General features: G+C 41.7%; 1 protein-coding gene across 1 annotated transcript in view; it reads left to right on the top strand.

Moving 5' to 3' along the window:
• Positions 1-25466, top strand: part of ksr2 (kinase suppressor of ras 2) — a 403663-nt gene that overhangs the window by 277111 nt on the left and 101086 nt on the right. Inside the window, exons 13-15 of the mRNA XM_072587303.1 lie at positions 10647-10688; positions 11085-11151; positions 20263-20314. Coding sequence (XP_072443404.1) covers positions 10647-10688; positions 11085-11151; positions 20263-20314 — 161 coding nt within the window. The remainder of the gene's footprint in view (positions 1-10646; positions 10689-11084; positions 11152-20262; positions 20315-25466) is intronic.

Raw genomic sequence — 25466 nt, 5'->3', positions numbered from 1 at the left:
TGGTGTCCCAGATTCGAATCCTGCTGTAGCTGATGGTGGAATTTGAGTTCAGTAAAAATCTGGAATTAAGAGTTGAATGGTGACTATGAATTGATTGAAGCAGGTAGGTTTCTCCTGACAATAATTTCTTTTAGGGAAGGAAATCTGCTGTTCTAATCTGTTTGACTTCAGACCTACATGATGTTGTTGACTCTTAACTATCCTCTGGGTACTTAGGGATGGGCAATAAATATTGGCCTAGTCAATGATGCCCACATTCTGTAAATGAATAAAAAAAATTAAAACTCTGAATTATCAAATTCTTTTTTTCTGGCAGGATTGGAATGATAAGTTCTCTAGCATGTCAGAAAGTGCTGTGCTTAACTGAGCCACAATAGCAATGCATTTGATTCTCTTGGAAATTGACTGTCGGGAGAATGGCATAAACTTCCATATCCTTTTCAACCTAATAACTTGATGGCCTAGAATTTTCACTAGGTTGTTTTGTTTTGTCAATGTAATTCAGAAATAAAGAGAAGTGGAACCAGCATGAAAAACAGAGTCAATTTTAAACACAATTCAGGTTTTTATGATCATTTTTAAAAATTGTGCTTGTAGCCAATTCTACCTACGAAAATGATCATACCTCCCCCATTACTGAATTAATCATCACAGTGAGTTGCATGTTTTTAATTTATTAAGAAACTGGATATGCAGCAATGTAAAGTAAATGTCTAGTTATACTGTCTGATGCAATTTTCAGTTATTCAAAGTTGTGTTACTCACAGGGAATGGGGATTTTGATTAAAAATACTTTCTGTATCTATTCCATTTCCATTCCTACATTGTTGTGGTTCTGTTCGCCGAGCTGGGAATTTGTGTTGCAAACGTTTCATCCCCTGTCTAGGTGACATCCTCAGTGATTGGGAGCCTCCTGTGAAGCGCTTTTCTCCGGCATTTGTAGTGGTTTGAATCTGCCACTTCCGGTTGTCATTGATATGAAATGTAGGAAACTTAATCACATTCAATTCATATTTCATGGAATACTTCATAATACAAAAAAAACTTCAGAACATTATCATCTAAAACCGAATAAAAACCAAAAGTATTGCCGGTACTGTAAATCAGAAACAAAAACAGAAATTGCTGGAAATGCTCATCAGGTGTGGCAGCATCTGTGGAGAGAAATCAGAGTTAATATTTTGGGTCGAGTGACCCTTCCTCATGTTCTGCTATCCAGCAATTTCTGTTTTTGTATCATCTAAAACTGTTCAGATTCATGAAAGATTTATGTTAGGTGGTACAAAATACATTAGAATGAAATTTCAACTAAAAAAGGAAATCATTCTTAAAAGTGATGTGAATTTGAGTAGTTTGTACTTAAGTCTAAAACTACAGGCTTGATTCGACATGGAACGGACTTGTTGCACTTGCCTGATAATTGTTGGTGACTGAAGAATTACAAGGTGTTATGATCCCAACTTTACTGATGTTATTACTGGACAAGACAAGTCCAAAACTAAAGTCTGGATTGATAGATCATATTTTATTTCTTCTAACTTTAACAAGATGGACTTGAACTGAAATACAAACACATTTTGCTGCAGATTTGGTTTTATCAATAAAATAAATTTATTACACAAAGAAATGAAAATTACAATGGAATAAACACAGCCCTTGACAAAAATAACACAAATCTTAAAGCTAAAATACAATTAATCCCAAAGCTGTAGATTTTATAGTATTCACACCAGGTAGAATTCCCATCTCTTTCACATCTATAGGACTTAATCTAATTGTGGCTTCAGTTTTCCGTCTTGCGAACCTGATAGCTTATATTTTTGCAGCTTTAAATAACTTCAAGCTTATAACTAAACATTTCTGGTATGGAACTTTCAAGCTAAACTGCTTCTACAGAGCAACCTATTTATAATAGTTCTAAATTAAAACCCCTGAATCTCCCTTTCTCAAGAACAACTGTTTGTATCAAACTGAAACTCAAAAGCTTTTTTTTTCCAGTTATTGGTATTGACCTTAATCAAAAGGAAAAAAAAATCTCAACTTCTAAACTGAAAGCTTAAAGCACGATTCTTTAGTTTGTTGACTGGTAAATTCTCCCAAAGAAAACAAAATTCTTCTACACACTAGGAACTCCCTTTCCCAATGGGTCTTTTACAAGAAATCATCATGTCTACAGAAAAGCTTACAAGCTAATTGTTAAACCACTTCAGACTCAAACCAAAACAACAGATCAAATTCAAAATCTGAAGTAAATGATATTAAGACATTTTGGGAAAGCAAATCTTAACAGGACTTATACACTTAATGGTAAGATATTAGGGAGTGTTGCTGAACAAAGAGACCTTGGAGTGCAGGTTCATAGCTTCTTGAAAGTGGAATCGCAGGTAGATAAGACAGTGAAGAAGGTGTTTGGTATGCTTTCCTTTATTGATCAGAGTATTGAGTACAGGAGTTGGGAAGTCATGTTGTGGCTGCATAGAACACTGGTTAGGCCGCTGTTGGAATATTCTGGTCTCCTTCCTATCAGAAAAATGTTGTGAAACTTGAAAGGGTTCAGAAAAGATTTACAAGGATGTTGCCAGGGTTGAAGGATTTGAGCTATAGGCAGAGGTTGAACAGGCTAGGGCTGTTTTCACTGGAGCATCAGAGGCTGAGGGGTGACCTTATAGAGGTTTATAAAATCATGAGGGGCATGGATATGATAAATGGATAAAGTATTTTCCCTGGGGTGGGGGAGTCCAGAACTAGAGGTCACAGGTTTAGGGTGAGAGGGGAAAGATATAAAAGAGACCTAAGGGGCTAACTTTTTCACTCAGAGGGTGGTACGTGTCTGGAATGAGCTGTCAGAGGAAGTGGTGGAGGCTAGTACAATTACAACATTTGAAAGGCATCTGGATGGATATATGAATAGGAAGGATTTGGAGGAATATGGGCAGGGTGCTGGGAAGTGGGATTGGATTGGGTTGGGATATCTGGTCGGCATGGACAAGCTGGACCGAAGAGTCTGTTTCCGTGCTGTACATCTCTATGACTCTATGTGCACGAATCACACACCTTACATCATAATGATCTTTGTCTTAACTTCATTAATGTGGTCATTTGTTACAGTAGATTGTAGTGGTAGGTAAAGAAGTTCTGAAAGGCTATATGCTGCTACATTCGGGGCTTAGTACTAAGTACAATCTGTTTCAGTTGAAAGCAATGGATTTATGCTGTGATTGATTTCTTTTTAGCTGACATGATTCTGCACTACTCAACAGGAGAGTGCACAAAACTTTTATGACTGCAGCATTTCCAAACTTAGTGAATCATTAGAAACTTCAGTGTCACAATAGAAAACTAAGCAATAATGTTTTGCAGAGTTGGAACAGCTAGAAATCATGGTCTGTATAGGAAGCAATACCAGAGGAAGGAAAAGAGTTGAGGTCCAGCTGTTATAATTTCAGAAGCTGAGGTGGAAGTTAAAATGCAGGATGTCAAAAGGTTGTAATCTCTGAAACATTCCTAGCACCACACACTAGTGAGTAGAAGAATAGTGAGGCAACAGGTTCATACGTAACTAGAAAGAGAGTGCTTCATTATCTTGGAGCATGAGAACCACTTCTGGGGCAAGAGGTATCTGTTTCACAGAGTTGGGACAACTGTCTTTTCAGAAAGGTAGACACATAAGGGGAGGGGAGGAATGCTTCAATGGGACAATGGGAGTTCTTTTATGAGGGAAGAGGAGGAGTGTGGTTTAGCATGCTACCCACTACTGGGAGCTATATCATTCAAATGAGCCAGAGGTGATGTCTGATATGGCTCCAACACACCAAACTAGCAATCATAGATCACTTCTCCCAATGAGTTGTGAACGTCAAGGTCTCCCTTCGCCATTTAACTGCTGCAACCCAGCAGCTACATCAGAGGAGGAGATGAAATAACCCCATAGAGGCTGAAATTCCATCACCAAGTCGCCCTTTATTTACACATGAGCAGTTCTTGACTTTAGTACTGCCTCAGTCAGTGCCAGTTATCAGAGTGCAGTATTTCTGACACTCTCTTTTTTTATCTATCAGCCAGGGCTGCCTGATTGGGGCTGTTAACCTGGTCCAGTCAAGGAACTCCTATTCTATGAGGTCCAGCTGGCTGACTTCATTACAGTCACTACAGAGAAAGAGGAGGAGGCAGGAGTAAGGCGACATGAACCCCATGCAACTGGAAGCAGCAAAAGAGAGCATACTTTCAGGCTGTCCTTCGATTGAAACAAAATTCTCCCCCTCATCTTAGACCAACCATGCCCACTGTTTCATCTATTTCAGATGCTCCATCTCAAGGCCTTCTTGCAAGATTAATCTGTAAAGAATACCAACAAAAAGCTTGAAAATATTTTAATATAATCACAGATGAAAGTATGTAAACAGCATTCAACTATTCACTTTTCTGCAGTCCCTTGGTGTGTGTCTTGTGGGTGCAATTCTATGAGCTGATATTCCGAAGTTGTGCTACTCCAGAGACCAAGGCATGGCTGGTGGACGGTGCTGCATTTCACTGGCAGAGAACCTTGTTTAATACTTTCAGGCAGCTCCAGAACTTAAAGGCTTTGCTTTGGAGCACATATCCTCAGAAATGTGAGAATAACAGTTTGAGCTGGCTGACTGAGAGGCAACATAAAGGACACTTGCAACTACTGTGGTGGAAACATGATGGTAGATTCAGTCACCATGTTACCACTGCAAGTCGCAAAGGGCAGCATCTCTGTCATCCTGGTGGTCTACTGGGGCAGAGAGTGCTAGACTACCTTAAGAGTCTGCAATCCCCTTTGGGGACTAAGATTGGCATCCACCGTAAGAGGATCAGTCTGAGCCTGCAGGTCAGGAGGAGTGCACTGTGCTGCAGTGGAAGCAGAGATATCGTTTCCTGCCGTACCAACCAGTACCCTTCCACTGACACCCTCCTTTGACTGACTGAACTGGTCCTCACCCTGAAAAATACGTTCACACCAGAGATATCGATGCCAAATGTGACATTAGGGATTTGTTCACCGGTGCGATAGTGGAGCTAGCCACCACTCTCAGAACTCTGCATGATAGCCTCTACCGTGTTGAAGTCAGACTATCCCGTATTCCTTGACAGTGACAGGAGACCTTTGTAATCCGATAATTATCAGTGATCTTCTTTGTGTCAGCAATCAAAATCCTCATCTCAGCCCCCTGGAATGGAATTTGTCTATGACGTTGCCCTCCAAGAAACTGGCACATCTGCCACCTTTTCTTCTTTTCCTGGCTGAAATCCAGTTATGCCCAGTGACTTGCCTATCCTCATCCCAACACTACACAAGCCTATTGCAAGTGAGTCTCTGAGCTAGTAGCTTGAGATTGTAAGAACTAGTGTTGATGCTTTCTCATTATTGTCAAAGATTGTTTTTATTCATATGTTGGATGTGAGCATTGCTGGCTGGCCAGCATTTATTGCCCATCTCTAGTAGACCTTGAGAAGGTGGTGGTGGTAAGCTGTTGCCTTGACCTGCTGCTGTAGATTGCCCCACAATGCCATTAGGGAGAGAATTACAGGATTTTGACCTAGTGACATTAAAGGAATGGCAATATATTTTCAAGTCAGGATGGTGAGTGGATTGGGGGGGGAGCTTGTAGGTGGTGGTGTTCCATTGTATCTGGTGTGCTTGTCATTCCACGTGGAAGTGGTCATGGATTTGGAAGGTACTGTTAAAGGATCTTTGGTGATTGCCCTTTATCTTCCTAGGTGTGCTGTACAGATAGTAGTTTTGAATGTCTGATTGCAAAAAAAGCACAAGGGGAAGGGTTGGAGTGAAGAGGGAAGCAAGGTCACAATGCCTGCAGTTTTCGCTTGATGTCAGATTGCAGAGTGAGGGTGAGAGTGACTTAAAAAGAACCATTAACAGTTACCACCATCCTCCTACCAATACCACAGGCTGTGATTCAGAGCGCTATCTTTTCAAGCAGATCCAAGGATAAAGACATGGAGATCCCCTTCCACTTTCTTGGGTCCTTCTTCTGTGGCATTTTTCTATTATGTCATTTTTCTTCATCTTCAGTATTCCTGAAGATTTTCCAGCAGCCATTAACTCAAGTGTGTACTTGCCTTTAAGTGGCGAGCCTTTCAGAACAGTGTCTCAGCTGCAGCACATAGCTAATGAACAACACTATTTGTCTCCCTTGCTACTTTTCTACTTCTGAGTATTGTCACATTTTAAATATCTTTATCTATTTTGCCAATGGATGTTATCTACCTGGGCTTCATTAAGGCCTTTGAGAAGGTGCCGCAAAGGACGCTACTGAGTAAGATAAGAGCCTATGGTGTCAGGGGCAAGGTGCAAGCATGTATAGGAGTCTGATTGTCTGGCAGAAAGCAGAGAGTGGGGTTAGAAGGGTCCTTCTCAGGATGGCAGCCGGTGACGTGGTGTTCCGCAAGGCTCAGTGTTGGGACCACAACTTTTCACTTTATACATTAACAATCTAGATGAAGGAACTAAGGGCATTCTGGCTAGGTTTACACATTGATATAAAGATAGGTAGAGGGAAAGGTAGCATTGAGGAGGCGGGGAGGCTGCAGAATGATTTGGATAGGATAGGAAAGTGGGCAAAGAAGTGGCAGATGGAGTATAACGTGAGGTCATGAACTTTGATAGGAAGAAAAGAAGCATGGACTATTTTCTAAATGGGGAGAAAATTCACAAGTCTGAAATACAAAGAAACTTGGGAGTTCTAGTGCAGGATTCTCTCAAGGTAACCTTGCAAGTTGAGTCAGTAGTTAAGAAGGCAAATACAATGATGGCATTTATTTTGAGAGGACTTGAATATAAAAACAAGGTGTACTTCTAAGGTTCTCTAAGGCTGTGGTCAGACCACATTTGGAGTATTGTGCACAGGATTGAACCGCATATCTTAGGAAGGATGTACTGGCCCTGGAGTGTGTTCAGAGGAGGTTCACGAGAATGGTGCCAGGAATGAAAAGCTTAACATCTGGGGAACATTTGAGGACTCTTTGTTTATACCAGAGTTTATAAATAGCAAGGCATCTCGATAGAAATTGTCCCATTGGGCAGGCGCAGCATGGATTCATGAAGGGCAGGTCATGCTTGACAGATCTTTTGAAATTCTATGAAGATATTATGAGCGAGGTGGACAATGGGGGCCCAGTGGATGTGTGTAACTAGATTTCCAAAATGCCTTCAACAAGGTGCTACACAAGAGGCTGCTGCATAAGATAAGGATGCATGGCATTAGGGATAAAGTATTAGCATGGGTAGTGGATTGGCTGACTAAGAGGAAGCAAAGAGTGGGGGTAAATGAGTTCTATTCTGGCTGGCAATCAGTGACTCATGGTGTGCCTCAGGGATTGGTGTTGGGATTGCAATCATTTGCAGTTCATATAGATGATTTGCAATTGGGAACCACGTGTAGAGTGTCAAAGTTTGCAGATGATACTAAGATGAGTGGCAGAGCAAAGTGTGCAGAGGATTGTGAAACTTTGCAGAGGAAGATAGATACATTGAGTGAGTGGACAAAGGTCTGGCAGATAGAATACAATGTAAATAAATGTGGAGTCATCCATTTCAGTAGGAGTAATAATAAGGTGGCACAGTGGTTAGCACTGCTGCCTCACAGCGCCAGAGATCTGGGTTCAATTCCCGCCTCAGGCCTGTGTGGAGTTTGCACATTCTCCCTGTGCCTGCGTGGGTTTCCTCCGGATGCTCCAGTTTCCTCCCACAGTCCAAAGATGTGCAGGTCAGGTGAATTGGCCATGTTAAATTACCTATAGTGTTAGGTAAGGGGTAAATGTAGGGGTATGGGTGGCTTGCGCTTCGGCGGTGTGGTGTGGACTTGTTGGGCCGAAGGGCCTGTTCCCACACTGTAAGTAATCTAATCTAATCTAATCTAAAAAAGGATTATTACTTGAATGGTAAAAAGTTGCAGCATGCTCATTTGCAGAGGGATCTGGGTGTCCTTGAGCATGAATCACAGAAGGTTGGTCTGCAGGTACAAGTAATTAGGAAGGCAAATGGAATTTTGTCCTTCATTGCTAAAGGGATTGAATTTAAAAGCAGAGGAATTATATTGCAGCTGTATAAGGTGCTGTTGAAACCACACCTGGAGTACTGTGTACAGATTTGGTCTTATTACTTGAGAAAGGATATACTGGCACTGGAGAGGGCGCAGAGGAGGTTCACTAGGTTGATTCTGGAGTTGAGGGGGTTGGCCTATGAGGAGACACTGAGTAGATTGGGATTAGATTCACCGGAATTCAGAGGTTTGAGGGGGTATCTTTTAGAAACTTACAAAATTATGAAGGGAATAGATAAGATAGAAGTAGAGAGGATGTTTGCCTCAAGATTAGACAGAGCAGATTTAGGACTGAATTGAGAAGGAACTCCTTCTCCCGGAGGGTTGTTAATTTATGGAATTCCTTGCCCAGTGAAGCAGTTGATATACAAGTTGCTGGTGAGGCTACACCTGGAATACTGTGCACAGTTTTGGTCTCCTTACTTGAGAAAGAATATACTGGCATCCTCAGTAAATGTTTTAAAGCTAAGGTAGATTTTCTTTTAATAACAAAGGAATGAAGAGATGTGATGAGAGCATGGGTAAGTGGAACTAAGTCCACGAAAAGATTAGCCATGATCTTATTGAATGGCGGAGCAGGCTCGAAGGGCCAGTCGGCCTGCTCCTAGTTCTTATGTTCTTATACACAATGGAGTTTAGAAGGATGAGGGGGTTTCAAATTGAAACATACAGAATACTGAATGATCTGAATGACCTGAACAGACTAGATGTTGAGAAGATATTTCCATAGGTAGGAGAGACCAGGATCCGAGGGCATAGCCTTAGAGTTAAGGGAACACACATTCACACAATCCCACCTAGTATAGAATGAAGAAATGTTATGCATAGTTACTTAAAATCAAAGGTAATGGAATTAGTTCACATGAACTGAAAGTCTGGTAAGTTAATGACCAGACAAGGTTCTTTTTTGGCTGTGTGCACAAATTTGTCATGGAAGCCCAGCGTCCTCACCCCATCCCCGCCTCAAGCTATACATAGCCAAATGTCTGTCTCTAATGGAGAAAGGTACCTATGACTCCTTGCATTAAATTACGCTACATTAAACAGGTCCTCTCGCAAAGAACAGATGTGGTCAAGTTGCTGGTGACGAGCAGTACTTGTAAGCTGGAAACTGGTTCACTTTGCAGGTGAAATGTAGAATTCTTTCCAGAAATTAGAATTTTGAGAGAGATCAAGACTTGACGCAAGCTACACTAAGTTTGGAATTGCTTTTATGTTCTGAGTTCTATCAGCAGACTCAGGAAAGAAGTCAAAACTGTGTAATCAAAAGTGATTCAAACAAACCAGTTTCAGTCATGTGACCTGGGCTTCCAGCTTAGCTACTCACCTAACGAGGTGGATTTTAATGTCCTGGCCAAACGTATTGTCTTTGGTGGCCATTGGTACCAGCTCAAGCAATTATGGGTTTTGATAGTCTCCTTTTAAAATTACAAGACCATAAGGCATAAGAGCAGAAGTAGGCCAACTGGCCCATTGAAGCAGATCTACTGTTCAATGAGATCATGGCAAACATGACAACCCTCAACTCCACCTCCTTACCTTTTCCCCATAACCTGTAATTCCTTCACTAATTAAAAATCTGTCTCAGTCTTGAATCTATTTAACTACCCACTCTCTACAGCTCTCTGCACTAAAGAATTGCACAGATTCACGAGTCTTATTCTGAGACAACAATCTCTCCACATCTATGCTGGTGAGCCTACCAAGAATGTTATATGTTTCATAGCTGTACTGGCTGAGTTTGACATCTCATCTGTTACTCTCGTGTTGGTTTGGCTGGAATACAATGCAACAAATGACTTTCCGGGGGTTCGGGGATGACATAAGCTTTTGTGCTCTGGTTGCTGCTGACCACAACTTTCCAGGAATTGTGGCCAACTTGCATGATGTGATCAATGGCCATGTTGTTAGTCAAAGAAAAGTTTTCAGAAAGAAAATTTAAAAACATGTAGTTTTTTGAAAAAAAGGATCACTCTCTTATTGCCCTCTGTCATTACAGTAGCCTTAGTGTCAAGGCACCTCCTTTTACAATAAGCAGCTTCTGGCATTTCTCAATTGCGTGATGCTTTACTCATTGTAGTAATGGATGGGAAAAATAAGCTTTGCACAATTGCTATGTAACCTTTTCAGAAAAGCTTATTACACTTCACAATTTCATTGTAAGTAGCTTCAGAAATTATTTCAAAAAATTACTACATGTGCACTATAATTTGTTGTTGCTCTGTCAATCCTGCTGACAAAGTTGCATCTAATGCAATAACACCATTTGAAAACATATAATTTCATTAGCAGGTTGAGCACCAAATGTGGAAATGCATTTAATATCCTAGTGTAGAACCATGTAATGTAGATCTTACAGAACTGAAATTTTACCTGATATTTTGTCATTTTGTTATTCATTGTTTTGCATATAATATTGATAGCCTGATGTGAAGTAACATAATTAATTTGATTGTTGAGAAAGCTATGTTTTAATTATGATAAAAATAAGATACCTTCGTGCCTGTGTTTTACTTGGTCTTGATTATCTTGCTTACAGTTCTGCCTTTTCTCTGTTGCAAGCTTCTCACTATTTCAAGTACAAGCAGCAGTTCATTTTTCCTGGTAAGTAATCTTCAGTTGATCAATATTTCTTTCCATGATGTACTGCACAAGTTTACATCTTTTGGTGGATATTATCAAGCTAGTCTTTTCTTAAGGCATGTTTTTCCCTTTAATTATTGACACTTGAAATGCTTTAATGAACTAAACTGTGTGTCTGTCATTGCTATAACTGCAAGATCCTTTGATAAATATTTGACTAGGATACATGAATAAATGCATAGTTTTTATTTGATTTCCCCTAGATTAAGGTAACTCCTTTTAATAAGTGCCACGTGCTTGCTTTGAGGTTCTTCAGAGAGTTGGTATTCTTTATTTGATGTTAAATTTATGATTGCTTTCTTTTAATTGTCAGCTGGTAATTTTTCCTCTTCCTTAAACTTAATATCTTCTTCCTAGATGTCACACCTGAGGTACAAAGCCGAACTCCACAAGTTATTCTCCATCCTGTCAACTCAGATCCCATGTAAGAGATTTTGATACTGATTAATTTGAATAAACTTTGTAATATTGAGCATTTACATAGTCTACAGAAATATTGAATGTAGAATGGTATGGTGCTATCTTGCCATGCTTATAATAGCACCACAATATGACAGAAGATGTACTCACATGAGTAATTTCTAATATAAAGGGGTTTTCAGCCATCATGACACCATCGCCAAGGCTTATAGTGAAAGCCTGTGCTTTCAAATGTGGCTATAGATTTGGAAAGAGGCTTTTTTTTATTTTCACCTTCCTATGTAATTACGAGACCTATCAGCACTGGGCTTAGTCCATGGTATCTCAGAATTGCCTGTTCAGCAGAAAGGGATAAACTTCTCAATACCTTATCTGACCTAAGTCAGATTAACTTTATAAAGCCTACTTCATAACAGTTCCTGTATGTATACACGCTGACTTGTTGATTTAACAGAAATGGCATCAGTGATGTCTTAATATACACAATTAATACACTGCAGTAAAACCAAAGTATTGATCAAGCTAGTTGTCATCATGCAGTATTCTCATTTATTTGCTACTTCTAAACATCTGCAGTTAAATGTTCATATTTCCCTTGGTCTTTCTGACATTGGTCAGGACAATCAAAAATAAATACAACTTATGAAACAAAAAAAAAATGAAGAATGTGAACTTCTGATCTGTGGTACTGCTAGAGGTGGTGCGTTTGAAACTGGAGGTCCTCTGGTGAGGTGCACTCTACCTTCATCTGTTATTGCTGTTATCCCCACATGCTGTGGGGATGTTTCTACTAGTGTCCCATGTGTATGCCAGGCACTTGAGTTTGTGTTGTTATGACATCATTATGACTCGCTGACTGGATGCTCTATTTACTAACTTCGACCACAAAGCCTGTGTCTTCACTTGTCACCCAATGATGTAAATGCTTTCAGCTGTAAGAAGGTGTTAGAACTTGTATTATTTAAGGGACCACATACCCAACTTGCAAATATAACTTACGCTGTTACTGTGTCCCTTTAAGTATATTAAAGTGTTCTTGAAGCTGTTGAGATCTGGTGGATTTTGCAAGGACTGTTGCTGCATCCTCGGAGGAAAGACAGATGATCTGATGACCTGTGCACACAAAGGGTACAATAGTTAGGCTAGGTAGAGGTGTTTGTCAATGAAGTGTCTCTGCGTCAGCAGCAGGACTGAAGATGAAGTAGAGGATGCAGAGAACACAAGCTCTTCATGGTTCCTCCTTGAGCTGGACGACTCTTTGCTCCTGTCTGGCAAGTGTGTTAATGCACCCACTATTTTGCTATGTATATTCATCATCAGCATTCCACTATGTTGCTCAATTGAGATACTCATCTTAGTACCCTGTACTAGAATTCATCTGCAACCTCACCCTGCAATAAACTGGCACACGGGTAGTTCTTCCCCTCTGGCCTGCTTGCAACTCAGTGGAACCCCTTGATCATGAATGATTCCAACTTTATTCTTAACTCATTAGGTACAAAACTGCTAGTATCAGAGCTGGTGATTGCCATAATCAGATAGAGGGATGGAGCCACTTAATCTTGTTGCTTGCTCACCTCCCCTTATTTGTACTTTGGCTAAGCAGCTGACAGTTCTTGGGTATCTGAAAGCAGGAAATGGGAAAGTGTCAGGTGTGGTGAAAGGGAAGTAGTATGGGGTGGTAAACAAGAGGTCCATAGTCAGGCCACTTGCTCAGCATACTAAATAGCAATGTGACACTGACTTGAGAAAAGATAAGGTACAATCGTATTGCAGTCTGCAATGTTCTAAGTGACACAAGATTTGATTTGACAGGATAGAATATCAGTAATAGCATAGAACTGTGTTCAGGTGCTGTGCCTGTCATAGGTGGATGGTATATACGGTATAAGGAAGCATTGGGAACTCCGAATCTGACATTGAAATGAGTATGAGGATCCAGTGTATCTGAATATTAGATAGGTCCCCTGAATATCAGGGACGGATATGAATTGAATAGGAGAATGTGATGTATTCATCTGCATGAAAAGTTGGTGGTTTGGTGGATGGAGGATATCAACTAATGATACATTCAGTGATCTGGACCATGCATGTGGAATCCTTAGAACTCCTTAGTACTGCTGTCATTTTCTTGCAAAGTATCAAACCAATCTTAGCCACTAAAATAAAAGCAAAATACTACAGAGTGGAAATTTAACAATCACAGAAACGGCTGGAAAAATTCCACATCTGTGGAAAGAGAAACAGGGTTTACATTATGAATCCACTATAATGGAGTGAAGAGTGGGGTGATGAACAAGACATGGGCAAAGATCTTCCTGGTACTGGCCATGTTTGATCTGGTGCAATGAGATTTCATTAGATCCAGAATCAAAAATTGATGATTCCTAGGGCAGCTCCCTCCCACTTGTGCTATGGTGCCACATCTGGTGGGAAGGGTTATGATCAGGGTGAAGCTGTTGATATCAGTGATCTTGTGTGAAGTAGGATTTGGTGAATACCATTATATCAGACTGTTGTTGTCAGAGAGACATCTCCCACTTTTGCTTCTGGGCTCCAGATAATAGATAGAGGACTTTGCAGGGTTGACAGGGCTACATTTCAGATGCCTTAAATCAATCAATTCCAGATAGTCCATCCAGTTTCTGTTCTTCCTTTCTAGTTGTTGGTACAACTGAATGATGTGCAGGCCATTTTAGAGGGGTGAAGAGTCATGGTTAGTCTGGAGTTATATATATGGCAGACTAGTTAAGGATGGCATTTTTCTACTCTAAAAGTATTGAACCTGTAGAGAAGTCAAAGTCCAAAATGAGTCTTGTATAAGAAAATAGTCATTATTCATAAGAAAGTAAGATACTAGAGCACATTTATACAAGCCATCAAGGAACTGACTCCAGTCTAAAGGGAGGCAAGTGAAGTCCTCTGGTGGCAAGCTATGAAAAAATGAGATTTAAACCACAACCAATGCAGCTGCTTGGAATGAATACCAAGCTAAAGAGCCACTCATAACTCAAGATATCCCAGATAGATAATGGGTGAAACTTAGATTAGATCTTTTCATTCTCACTGAAATTATTTTTGTCACTGTCAACTATTCTAACTATTGAGTTGGATCAGCTGACACCAATAACTAGTGAGATTGTTGAATACCATATTATAATAACATTTTTTTTGAGTGTAATACTGGCCCTAAGTTCACATGCAAATAACTCAGGCACTTATAAATATTTGGGAAATTCATCCTCCTCATCACCTCCACATAACCCTCAGCCAAGTGGGAAGACAGACGGTAGTGAAAGTTGTCAAAGGTATCAAGCCAATCCAACATGATCATGTTGGATGTAACTAGAGTGGAGTAACAAGCCTTTTGAAAGTATGAAAAATGATCTAATCTAATGTCTAATTAGACTGTACCCAAACTACCCTTCCAATTAGAGAAAATACTAGTCAAACCAGTAGTAGTAGGAACAGGAATGTGACAAAATCAAAGTGAAATGACAAATAGCCAAATTTCTTTTATAAAGCTGTCAAATCAGTATCAGCTGAGCAGGAACCAGTCAGACTACAAAATGTGTAATTCTGTCACTAAGTCACTCCATGTGTTAGCTTGGGGCCTGTGTAGAGTACCTCAAATGTACATGGTGAATGTGAATGACCAGCTAGATCAGTGCAACTGCTGACAAAAGCAGACAAAAAGAAGTTGCTCTTTCACACTGACAGCTGAAGATGTGATGTCACTAACTGCACAGAGTCCAGATTGACAATCAATACCAGAGATCCACTGTTCTCCAACAAGGAGACTGGATCAGCAACAGTTACTATGACAACAGCAGTCACCACCAGAGAAACATTCTTCCAGATACAGGACAATGGAACATTAAATATGAGCTACTCAGACCAAAGTTTAGGAATAATATTTGCACAGATGAGAAGGCTAAAATTGATAGAAGCAGTTAGATTAGGGATTATCTTGAATTATACATTGCTGTAGGAAAATGGCAGAAAGCAGCTAAAATCAGATAGTTTAATTGCTTGCTTACATGCTGTAGATTCTGTAATTATACAGCATTAAGACACATCCAGACTTGAGTGCTACATCATTGCATTGAAATTTCTCAATGGCATTTTGTTTAAATCATCCAAATAAAAGCCAATAATTCCCTGTATATAGAAAAAGCTTCCATAAATAAAATAGAGCAGATCTGATCAGTGATTGACTTGGATGTATTCATTATTGCATCTTGTGACCTTAAAAGGAATAAAGTAAACAGTATTTTGCAAAATAATTTGCAAGGATGGTACAAGCACTGAGAAAATATAAGGAAAGACTATGCAGGCTAGCATTCTTTTCCCTAAAAAGACTTGAGTTCTGTTAAGATTATGGAGAAATTTAAAGAAGTGTACATCAGTAAGATATTCATACTTGGGAAGAATCCAAAGATATCAAATATAATGCAATAGTTAATCAGTGAAAGTCCATAAGGTGGATTAGAGACCAAAAATGCAACTGCAGTACAGCTGGACCATGTTAATAAGAAAGGAGAAAGCTTGAGGGGCCAAATTGCCTACTCCTGTCCCTGGTTCTTGCACTCTTGAGAAAACCCTGTTTATTTTTGAACAGCAAAAAGGAAGATTTGTCTTTTGAGAGCCATGAGACAGTTCACAATATAAATGATGTATGTTATAATGGACTTCCACTGTTCATCTATCAGGATGAAAAAGGAGAAACTTATCTAATTAATTCATTTTTCAACATTTGTATATTGGTACAGAATTTAGTTAAGCACAGCAGTAGAAAGCAATAAAAAGGATATATTGATTGGGCTAAAAGAAGAAAAGATGAGATAGTGTGGAACACAAGCAATGTCCTGTTGGACCACAGGACCCATGTCTAAAATTCTAATCTTAAGGAAAATGATTAATGCTGTACCACAATATCTACATTCATGAAAGAATAAATTTTTAAAATCCACAGCACAACATCTTTACATGTCACTTTAGACATGAACAGACTTTCCCTGGCTCAATTGAGTGATTCTACACTCAGTAATCATCCTGTTTTTTCCCCTCTGTTAGAATTAAATTTGAAATGCTGAAAGGAAATGAAGGGAAAGCATTTTATTTTTGTGCCCTCAAATCTTCAAGGGGAGGTGGAAGCAGTGTCCACGAATACAATTTTTCATTAGATGTTTCCAGTGTTCTTCTGGAAGATTGGCAATCTTGCTGGAGTGAAAAGTCAATAGGTTACAGACATCCCCAAGGCAGGAGACAGACAAAAGCATAGTCCGTGCAGGAGGCAGGTCAATCTCATGACTTTCTGAATCACAGACCTGTTGTCATTTCATGCCTGCAATTTAATGTTGCTGCTGGTAGTGACAGCAGAGTAAGACAGTTATGTTGGCAGTACTTGGTGATAAACTAACACCAATGGGTCATGCAAATAAGTGGCACAAACCAAACAAGCATCAACATTGTATGGTACCAAAAGAGGCAAGAACTGTTTATCATAGTCTAGACAACTTGGCCCATTTACCCACTGCAATTAACTTTTGAGAATCCTTTCACCCATTTCACAATTTGCAGGATGTGACTTTCCTCTTAAGTGATTGACTTTCCATGCCCCATACCTTTACAAGTGAAATAACTGCAGAGGCTGCTATTCCTTTATCAAGTCACTATTTCCATGTGTGCAGTACATTGGCTCTGACCAGCCAGCTCAAAGCCAGTCCCTAGGCTGAGGAGACCTTCTGAATCTCTTCCTATCAGTTTTCAGGGCTCCCTGATTTGGGTTGTTAACCTGGGCCAATGAAGGTTCCCATATTCAATGAAATCCACCTGGCCCAGGCACCAATCATTACATCCCATGGTTTGACAGCCTTTCTGGCTATTCTGAGGGGCCAGGCATGTTTTGCTCCTGTCCCATTTGTACAGTAGCAGCTTTCAGGTGTTCTACATGTTTGTTCAGGACTATCACCTACTCAATTTTTATACATCAGGGGATCTGACCTTGCATTAGCCTCTCCTGGTACCTTTGCCAGACTCTGGTTCTGGCATCAAACTTCATCCCAAGTAAACTGCCTCTCACTTGAGGCACCATGTAGCCAGCATTGGCATTTCCTGCTGCCACTTCACCCTACCACCCCAGGAATCAAGTGTAACCAGGTGTGGAGTCTTCTACCCAACTCTGCTGGAACTAACCCTGTAGTTAGGGAAAGGATGGTCCAATAATTGACAAGGAGCAGGACCGAGGTTAAAAAATCCCAGGAGAGAAACTACAAGAACGAACAGGCCTATATCCCCAGATTTAGTAAAGAGGAATGTAGTGATTGGAACCAAGACGAGGTGGATCTCATTCAGGGTTAACCCAGAATCACATGCTTCTGCCAATCTTAACCACTTCAAAAATCCTGATTTTGGATTCCCCCAGTTCTTCAACAGTCAAATAAAACGGATGCCTGTCAAAATTAGTGGTGGTTTGGGTCATAATATTTCTTAATCAGTCAACTTTTGAAAGATTCAAGTATCTGGTGCCTCAAGAAACATTAAACTTCTAACTGAAAAAATGCTGCAGGTCCACAAGCAGTCGGAAGGATTACTCATTAGTTTTTATCTGCCCCCATATCATTTGTGCAGAAATGATTACATTCTTTCCATATACAGGACCAGTCTTTGACAGGAGGATCAAATGAGTCAAACTTGCCAAATAAAGACATTGTTTGCCAGAAATGCTTACTCTAACTCAAAGACAACTGTTGTAAACAAATTTTCTTCAGGCACTTAGTTTTCTTTCATCAACACTGAAAGTAGTGCAGAGGCCAGTATCCAATCACCAAATCACCCTTTATTTGCAGGTACACAGTAAATGGATTCTGACCAGCCAGCTCAGAGCCAGTTGCTAGACTGGGGAAGCCTCCTGAATCTCCTGTTTATTTTTTAAAATTAGAGGAGAGTTTACAGAAAAACAGTTAACATTTACAGCTGTATACAATTTTACAAGGGAGAGGAGCAAAGCCAGGCCCCAAACCCTACCGTTCAACCAGTTTACAGGTAATGGAGGACAAACCACAAATCTCAGTTTCAAATACAAAAAGATAGCAACAATGACATTTATACATAAGACAATCCTGTTACATAAAAAGTGCAGACAATACAGACCCAGCAAGCCCCCATCCCTCCAACCTTCCGACCACTCAGGCAGCTTACCCCAAGTACCTTCCGGCTCTCAGTCCACCCCATGCCCCTTCCAGTTCTCGGTCTGCCCAGACACCTTCCGACCACCTCTAGGACAGCCTGTCCCCTTCCCAGGGGAGGCAGCATATAGGGTAGCCCACAAACCTTCTGGATCTCAATCTACCCCTACACACCTTCTGGCTCTCAGCTGCTTTGAGATCTTTTGACCACCTCTAGGACAGCCTGTCCCAATCACCCCTTCTCAGGACAGCAGCACTCAATGACCTACCCACCATCTGGCATCAGGGCAGCCAACCCCCTCCCTTCAGCTCTCAGGACAGCCTACCAACCTTCAGGTTCACAGGATAGCCTATCTACCCTCTGGCTCTCAGGGTAGCAGCATTCAGGACAACCATGAGCCTCCCAAGCTCACATCAAGACCTGCCAGACCCCGGGACAAAAGACAGTGTAGGTGATAACCCCAAACCATATGACAGTTAATTACCAAAGTTCATTCTGGTCTTCAATATAGAGTGCATTCCCAGGAATGGAGTCCACTCCAGTTTTTTTGAGTTGTATTGTCCAAAATGGAGTCCACTCCTGAAGGCAGCAAATGCACACCCCACAGCACACAGGTGTTCAGTCTCCACAGAGTCCTGGCCCAGCCTTGGAAAACCAGGCCCACTCACAGGAACATAGTACAGGTGCAGTTAATTCACAGGGGTTTGATCCACTCCTGAAGGAAAGGTCTTCACCCAAACTCCAGGATACAGCAAGTGCTCACCTCCCAGCGCACACACACGTGTTCAATCTTCAGAGGCCCAGTCCCAGGGCTAGGCCTCCCCACAGGAACAGCTCCTCTGGTGAAATGTATGACTTCCCCAAGGGCTCAGTCCAAACACCAAAAACAGTGAAGACACATACACAAAGGAAACTAGAGTCCAAGGGCTAAAACCTACCACAAAATTAACATTGTCCTTGTCTCAAAAAGTAAAAAAAGTGTAACAGAGGCTATAACCAGCCAGTGAAACAACAATCCCCTAATGAGAACTGAGTTACACCTGAAACACATTGTGTGCATCAGGAGTTTAACAATCAGTCCTCACTAAAAGAAATGTCAGTTAACAAACTGACTAAATAATTCAGCCAGTTCAGGGTTTTCCTCTCCAAAAAAACACCAGCCAGTATAGAGTCAATCCCCTAAACTGAGAAGGCTTCTGAATCTCCTGTTGATATCTGTCAGCCAGGACTTTCCTGATTGTCCCAGGTTAACAACCCCAATAAAGGATCTCAGTCAATTAGATCCACCTGGCTCTGGTTCCAATCATTGCAACAAGCTAAGTCTGTTATCGGTTTATTATCATGACTCATTAAATCTAGGAAGTTTTCATTTATGATTATCAATGTGTTAAAAATGTATGAAGCATGCCTGTCCGCAGGGAGTGGAGTGCATCATTTCTCCCTCCAACTCTATTTTGATTTAGTCCCTACCCTCCCCTTCACTGTTTTTGATGACACAGCATTGCCCCTTGATGTGAAGGGCAGTGCTTGTCACTGGCCACTCGGGTGTTTTTCATATCTTCCTGGTGGTGGAAATTGAATAAAGATTCGTGCACTTTGTGTCTTTCACTGTGTCGCACATCTACACACACACACACACCATGGGTGCTGGGGAAAAAATAAGCACTAAAAAAGAAAAAAAAAGAAAAAAAAAGGAAAAAAGAAAAAAAAAGAACAGGGATGTCAGAGCCCGGGTGTCTTAAAAAAAAGAAAAAAAAAAGATGAAGCATGCCTGTCTTGAAAGGTTTTTACAGGGGTAACAATTTCTAAACATAATCAATGTCCCGTGTTGAGAATACTACATGCTGTTTGAATATTGTTGTTTGCATGAATTATATTTAAACTACTAGCTACTGTAAAACATAATGGTCTGTTTTTGTTACAGAAATGAAGGAACTCCCTCACTTCGAGTGGAAGTGAATGAACCCACTTCAGAGGTAGGTTGAAAATGATAAAGCTTTATTTACTGACATCCTGAAGCTAATGTCTTTACCAATTAAACTTAAGCAGCTGCACAACTGAAGAATAAGTCAATTTATAAGAGATTTAATTTAAGAGTAAGTGCCAATAGACTTAATAAATTTAGGAAGCTAAGCCTGGTTTTGCTGATCAACAATAAAGTAACCCCAGCGTCAAGTGATTTATTTTAATTCTTGTGACTGAAAGAAACAAATGTAGATTCTAGGCTGGATTGTTTAAATGTTGATAGAAAGGAAATTAAATTTTGTTCTTGTTTAAACATACTCCGGCTATGTTACATTAAATTAAAATTTCTGTGCTAACCTGCTTCCTCAGTCATTTAATTAATAAATGAATCAAGCGTGAAACAAACCCATACATGATAAGTCAGGTCCCAATTCTAGAGCCTGACTTGCACTATATTAGCTCCATAGTTCATCTCAACTGTGATACATTATCAGAGAAGTACAATTAGTCATAGTGCGGAATAATTTCATGTTTTGAGCGTGAGCACAAGTTAACCGGTATAACTGTCCTCCTGTTAAACCCTCTACCTGATATTCATTTGTCCATTCATTCATTCATCTATTCAGTCAATCATATGGGCTGTGCCCAAAGGCATGCCCTTCGTTCATTGGCCACTGGTGCTTCATCCTAAGCCATTTTCTTGGTGGTACCTTATACTCAGTCCCATTTAAAATGATGTAGTATTATAAATTTTGTAGTACCAAGAAGCCTTTCTCCCACAGTTCGAATCTCTGTGTAAGGTACAGTGCACTGAACCATTGCAAGTTCTGTACCTGAAACCAACAGTTTGACCAAGGTCAGTAATGATAGATTAGAAAAACGAATGACTGCCTAATTTGTCCTTTCACAAATATAGGCCTGTAAGTCAAATGAGAGATGAAATCTTTGTATTTGAATTAGAATATCCAGAACTATGTCATAAATTCTTATTCTATTTATTGGAAAAGAAAATTAACAATCCTGTGAAACTTGTGGAAACATGCACACTCTACTGGATGAGAATACCATCAGGTTTGGCTATGATCATCTTTTCCCACCCCCCTCACAATTAGGTTTTCTGCTAGTACTTACTGTCTCATTCTTATGGTGCTCACATTTGAATTACACTCAGAGGCAATACTGGAGGGCTGCCATCACTGTGGGAACAGTGTATTTCAGCAGAAATCAATGCTTTCAGAAAGAAATAGAAACTAACTGACGTCATCATAAAGCACATGCATCAGTTCCTGTCTCACTTCACAATTAACTTTCAGAAAAAATTATTTCATGCTTTTTTTATTTGCATTTGATTGGCACAGTCCCTTTTTCTTTATCCACCTGACCAAATGACCTTGAATACTGTCAGTCACTGCCTCAACCAGTAGCAAGTTTCAAAATGATTTCTACAAATCTTTAAATGAAAACATTCATCATATTTTTTAAGTCTCTTATAGATAATTTTGTACCTTCTACCCCCTCGCCTTTTGATCCTCAACTACCATTTTTCAATTTGTTCTGTCCCAACTTTTCATAAGTAAAAAAATAATTTTGCATCATTTCATATTTTGCATTGCTCTAATGAAATAAGGACAAGTTTCCTGAGTATTCATTCATATTTTTATTTCTTCACACCTTGCAACACCCTGGGGAGAGAAAACTGAGAATTGTATCAATTTTTAAATAATTTTTACTGTGCGCCACATGGGGCTGGATTTAGCTATTAATGGAGAAGTGCTGCTACTGAGGATGAAAGTAGGAAGTGACTTCCCTTTGGCGTGCAACACAAACTGACAGAGCAGGATGCAAGCAGCAGACAATAAAGAGATTCCTAAATAAGCCACCATTCAGTTATGCTGGGAGCTTGTCCATAAGTGCAACTAGGTGAAAGTGGGTACTCATCAGCTAGGTAAAAACAAAGACTGCAGATGCTGGAAACCAGATTCTGGATTAGAGTGGTGCTGGAAAAGCACAGCAGGTGCTTCTCTCAGATGCTGCCTGACCCACAAGTACAACTGACCAGTGTTATCCTTTGCTTACACTACATCTCCAGAGAGAAGGTACCTCACTGGCCAGGGGCCATCAAATATAGATACTTTGGGTTGACCAGGCAGGCAGACCTTACGGATTGGTATGCTGGGATGTGACAGATGGAAGATAGTGGTCATTAAGCCCTGGCAGCCCGTTGGCACCAGGGACCCCTGAATGTGCTGTTGCATGTCCATAAAGGAATTAACCTTCACCAACTCATCCCATGAAACCAATAGGAGGCTACCAAATTTCAGTTGCTAACCTCTCCATGCATGCTCCTTGGCCTCAATTGACCACTTTTAAGTGTCTCGGTCCTTATTAATAAAGCTGTAAAACATGGGAACAGAACTAGACCATTCAGCTAACTGAGCCTGCTGTGCCATTCAATGAGATCATTGCTGATCTGTTAAACTTCACCTCCACTTTCCTGCCTTTTCCCTATCACCCTTGATGCCCTAAAAGTCTATCTTTCTCAGTCTTGAATATATGTAACAACACAGGTTCGACAGCCTTGTGAGGTAAGAAATTCTATAATTCATTTACCCTCTGAGAAGAAATCTTTCCTCATCTCTGTCTTAAATGGGAAACATTTTACTGAGACTTTGCTTTTTGGTTCTAGCCTCTCCCACATGGGAAACAACATTTCTGCTTTTAACCTGTCAAACCTTGTATGATTCAATAAGGAGTAGAGTGGTGTTGGAAAAGCACAGCAGTTCAGGCAGCATCCGAGGAGCAGGAAAATCGACGTTTCGGGCAAAAGCCCTTCATCAGGAATACAGGCAGAGTGCCTGAAGGGTGGAGAGATAAATGAGGGGAGGGTGGGGTGGGGAGAAAGTAGCATAGAGTACAATAGGTGAGTGGGGGTGGGGATGAAGGTGATAGGTCAGAGAAGAGGGTGGAGTGGATAGGTGGAAAAGAAGATAGGCAGGTAGGACAAGTCATGGGGACAGTGCTGAGCTGGAAGTTTGGAACTGGGGTGAAGTGGGGGAGGGGAAATGAGGAACCTGGTGAAGTCCACTTTGATGCCCTGGGTTGAAGTGTTCCGAGGCGGAAGATGAGGCGTTCTTCCTCCGGGCGTCGGGTGGTGACAGAGTGGCGGTGAAGGAGACCCAGGACCTCCATGTCCTCGGCTGGGTGGGAGGGGGAGTTGAAATGTTGGGCCACGGGGCAGTGTGGTTGATTGGTGCGGGTGTCCCAGAGATATTCCCTAAAGCGCTCTGCTAGGAGGCGCCCAGTCTCCCCAATGTAGAGGAGACCGCATCGGGAGCAACGGATACAATAAATGATATTAGTGGATGTGCAGGTAAAACTTTGATGGATGTGGAAGGCTCCTTTAGGGCATTGGATGGAGGTGAGGGAGGAGGTGTGGGCGTAGGTTTTGCAATTTCTGCGGTGGCAGGGGAAAGTGCCAGGACGGGAGGGTGTAGCCCTGACCAGGTAGTTGTGGAGGGAACGGTCTTTGCGGAAGGCAGAAAGGAGTGGGGAGGGAAATATATCCCTGGTGGTGGGGTCCGTTTGGAGGTAGCAGAAATGTCGGCAGATGATTTGGTTTATGCGAAGGTTGGTAGGATGGAAGGTGAGCACCAGGGGAGTTCTGTCCTTGTTACGGTTGGAGGGGTGGGGTCTGAGGGCGGAGGTGCGGGATGTGGACGAGATGCGTTGGAGGGCATCTTTAACCACGTGGGAAGGGAAATTGCGGTCTCTAAAGAAGGAGGCCATCTGGTGTGTTCTGTGGTGGAACTGGTCCTCCTGGGAGCAGATATGGCGGAGGCGGAGGAATTGGGAATATGGGATGGCAATTTTGCAGGAGGTTGGGTGGGAAGAGGGCTAATCCAGGTAGCTGTGGGAGTTGGTGGGTTTGTAAAAAATGTCGGTGTCAAGTCGGTCGTCATTAATGGAGATGAAGAGGTCCAGGAAGGGGAGGGAGGTGTCAGAGATGGTCCAGGTAAATTTAAGGTCAGGGTGGAATGTGTTGGTGAAGTTGATGAATTGCTCAACCTCCTCGTGGGAGCACAAGGTGGCCCCAATGCAATCATCAATGTAGCGGAGGAAGAGCTGGGGAGTGGTGCCGGTGTAACTACGGAAGATGGACTGTTCTATGTAGCCAACAAAGAGACAGGCATAGCTGGGGCCCATATGGGTGCCCACGGCTACCCCTTTGGTCTGGAGGAAGTGGGAGGATTCGAAGGAGAAATTGTTAAGGGTGAGGACCAGTTTGGCCAAACGAGTGAGTGTCAGTGGAAGGGTACTGTTGGGGACGCCGGGAGAGGAAGAAACAGAGGGCTTGGAGGCCCTGGTCATGGCGGATGGAGGTGGAGAGGGATTGGATATCCATGGTGAAGATGAGGCGTTGGGGGCCAGGGAAACGGAAGTCTTGGAGGTGGTGGAGGGCATAGGTGGTGTCTCGAACATATGTGGAGAGTTCCTGGACTGGGAGGGGGGGGTTAGGACAGTGTCGAGGTAGGTAGAGGGGAGTTCAATGGGGCAGGAGCATGCTGACACAATGGGTTGGCCAGGGTGGTCGGGCTTGTGGATCCTGGGAAGGAGGTAGAACCAGGCAGTGCGGGGTTCCCGGACTATGAGCTTGGAAGCTTTGGGTGGGAGATATCCTGAGGTGATGAGATTCCGTATGGTCTGGGAGATGATGGTTTGGTGATGGGGGGTGGGGTCATGGTCGAGGGGATGGTAGGAGATGGTGTCCTCAAGTTGGCGTCTGGCTTCAGCGGTGTAGAGGTCACTGCGCCAGAATACCATTGCATTCCCTTTATACGCTGGCTTGATGGTGAGCAGAGGGTATGAGCAGAGGGAGTGGAGGGCTATGAATTGTGAGGGTGAGAGGTTGGAGTGGGGGAGGGGAGTAGACAGGTTGAGGCGGTTAATGTCTTGTCAGCAGTTGGAAATGAAGAGGTCGAGGGCGGGTAATAGGCTAGCACGGGGTGTCCAGATGGATGCAATGTGTTGGAGGCGAGTGAAGGGGTCCTCGGAAGGTGGGCAGGAGTCCTGATTGTGAAAGTAAGCTCAGAGGCGGAGGCAGCGGAAGAAGTGTTCAACGTCACGGCATGTATTAAATTCATTGATGCGTGGGCGGAGGGGGAT

Source organism: Chiloscyllium punctatum, chromosome 17 (assembly GCF_047496795.1).
Source record: "Chiloscyllium punctatum isolate Juve2018m chromosome 17, sChiPun1.3, whole genome shotgun sequence".
NCBI classification, from domain to species: domain Eukaryota; kingdom Metazoa; phylum Chordata; class Chondrichthyes; order Orectolobiformes; family Hemiscylliidae; genus Chiloscyllium; species Chiloscyllium punctatum.
The sequence above is the reverse complement of the archived record's forward strand: the minus strand, read 5'-3'. Positions and strand labels throughout refer to the sequence as shown.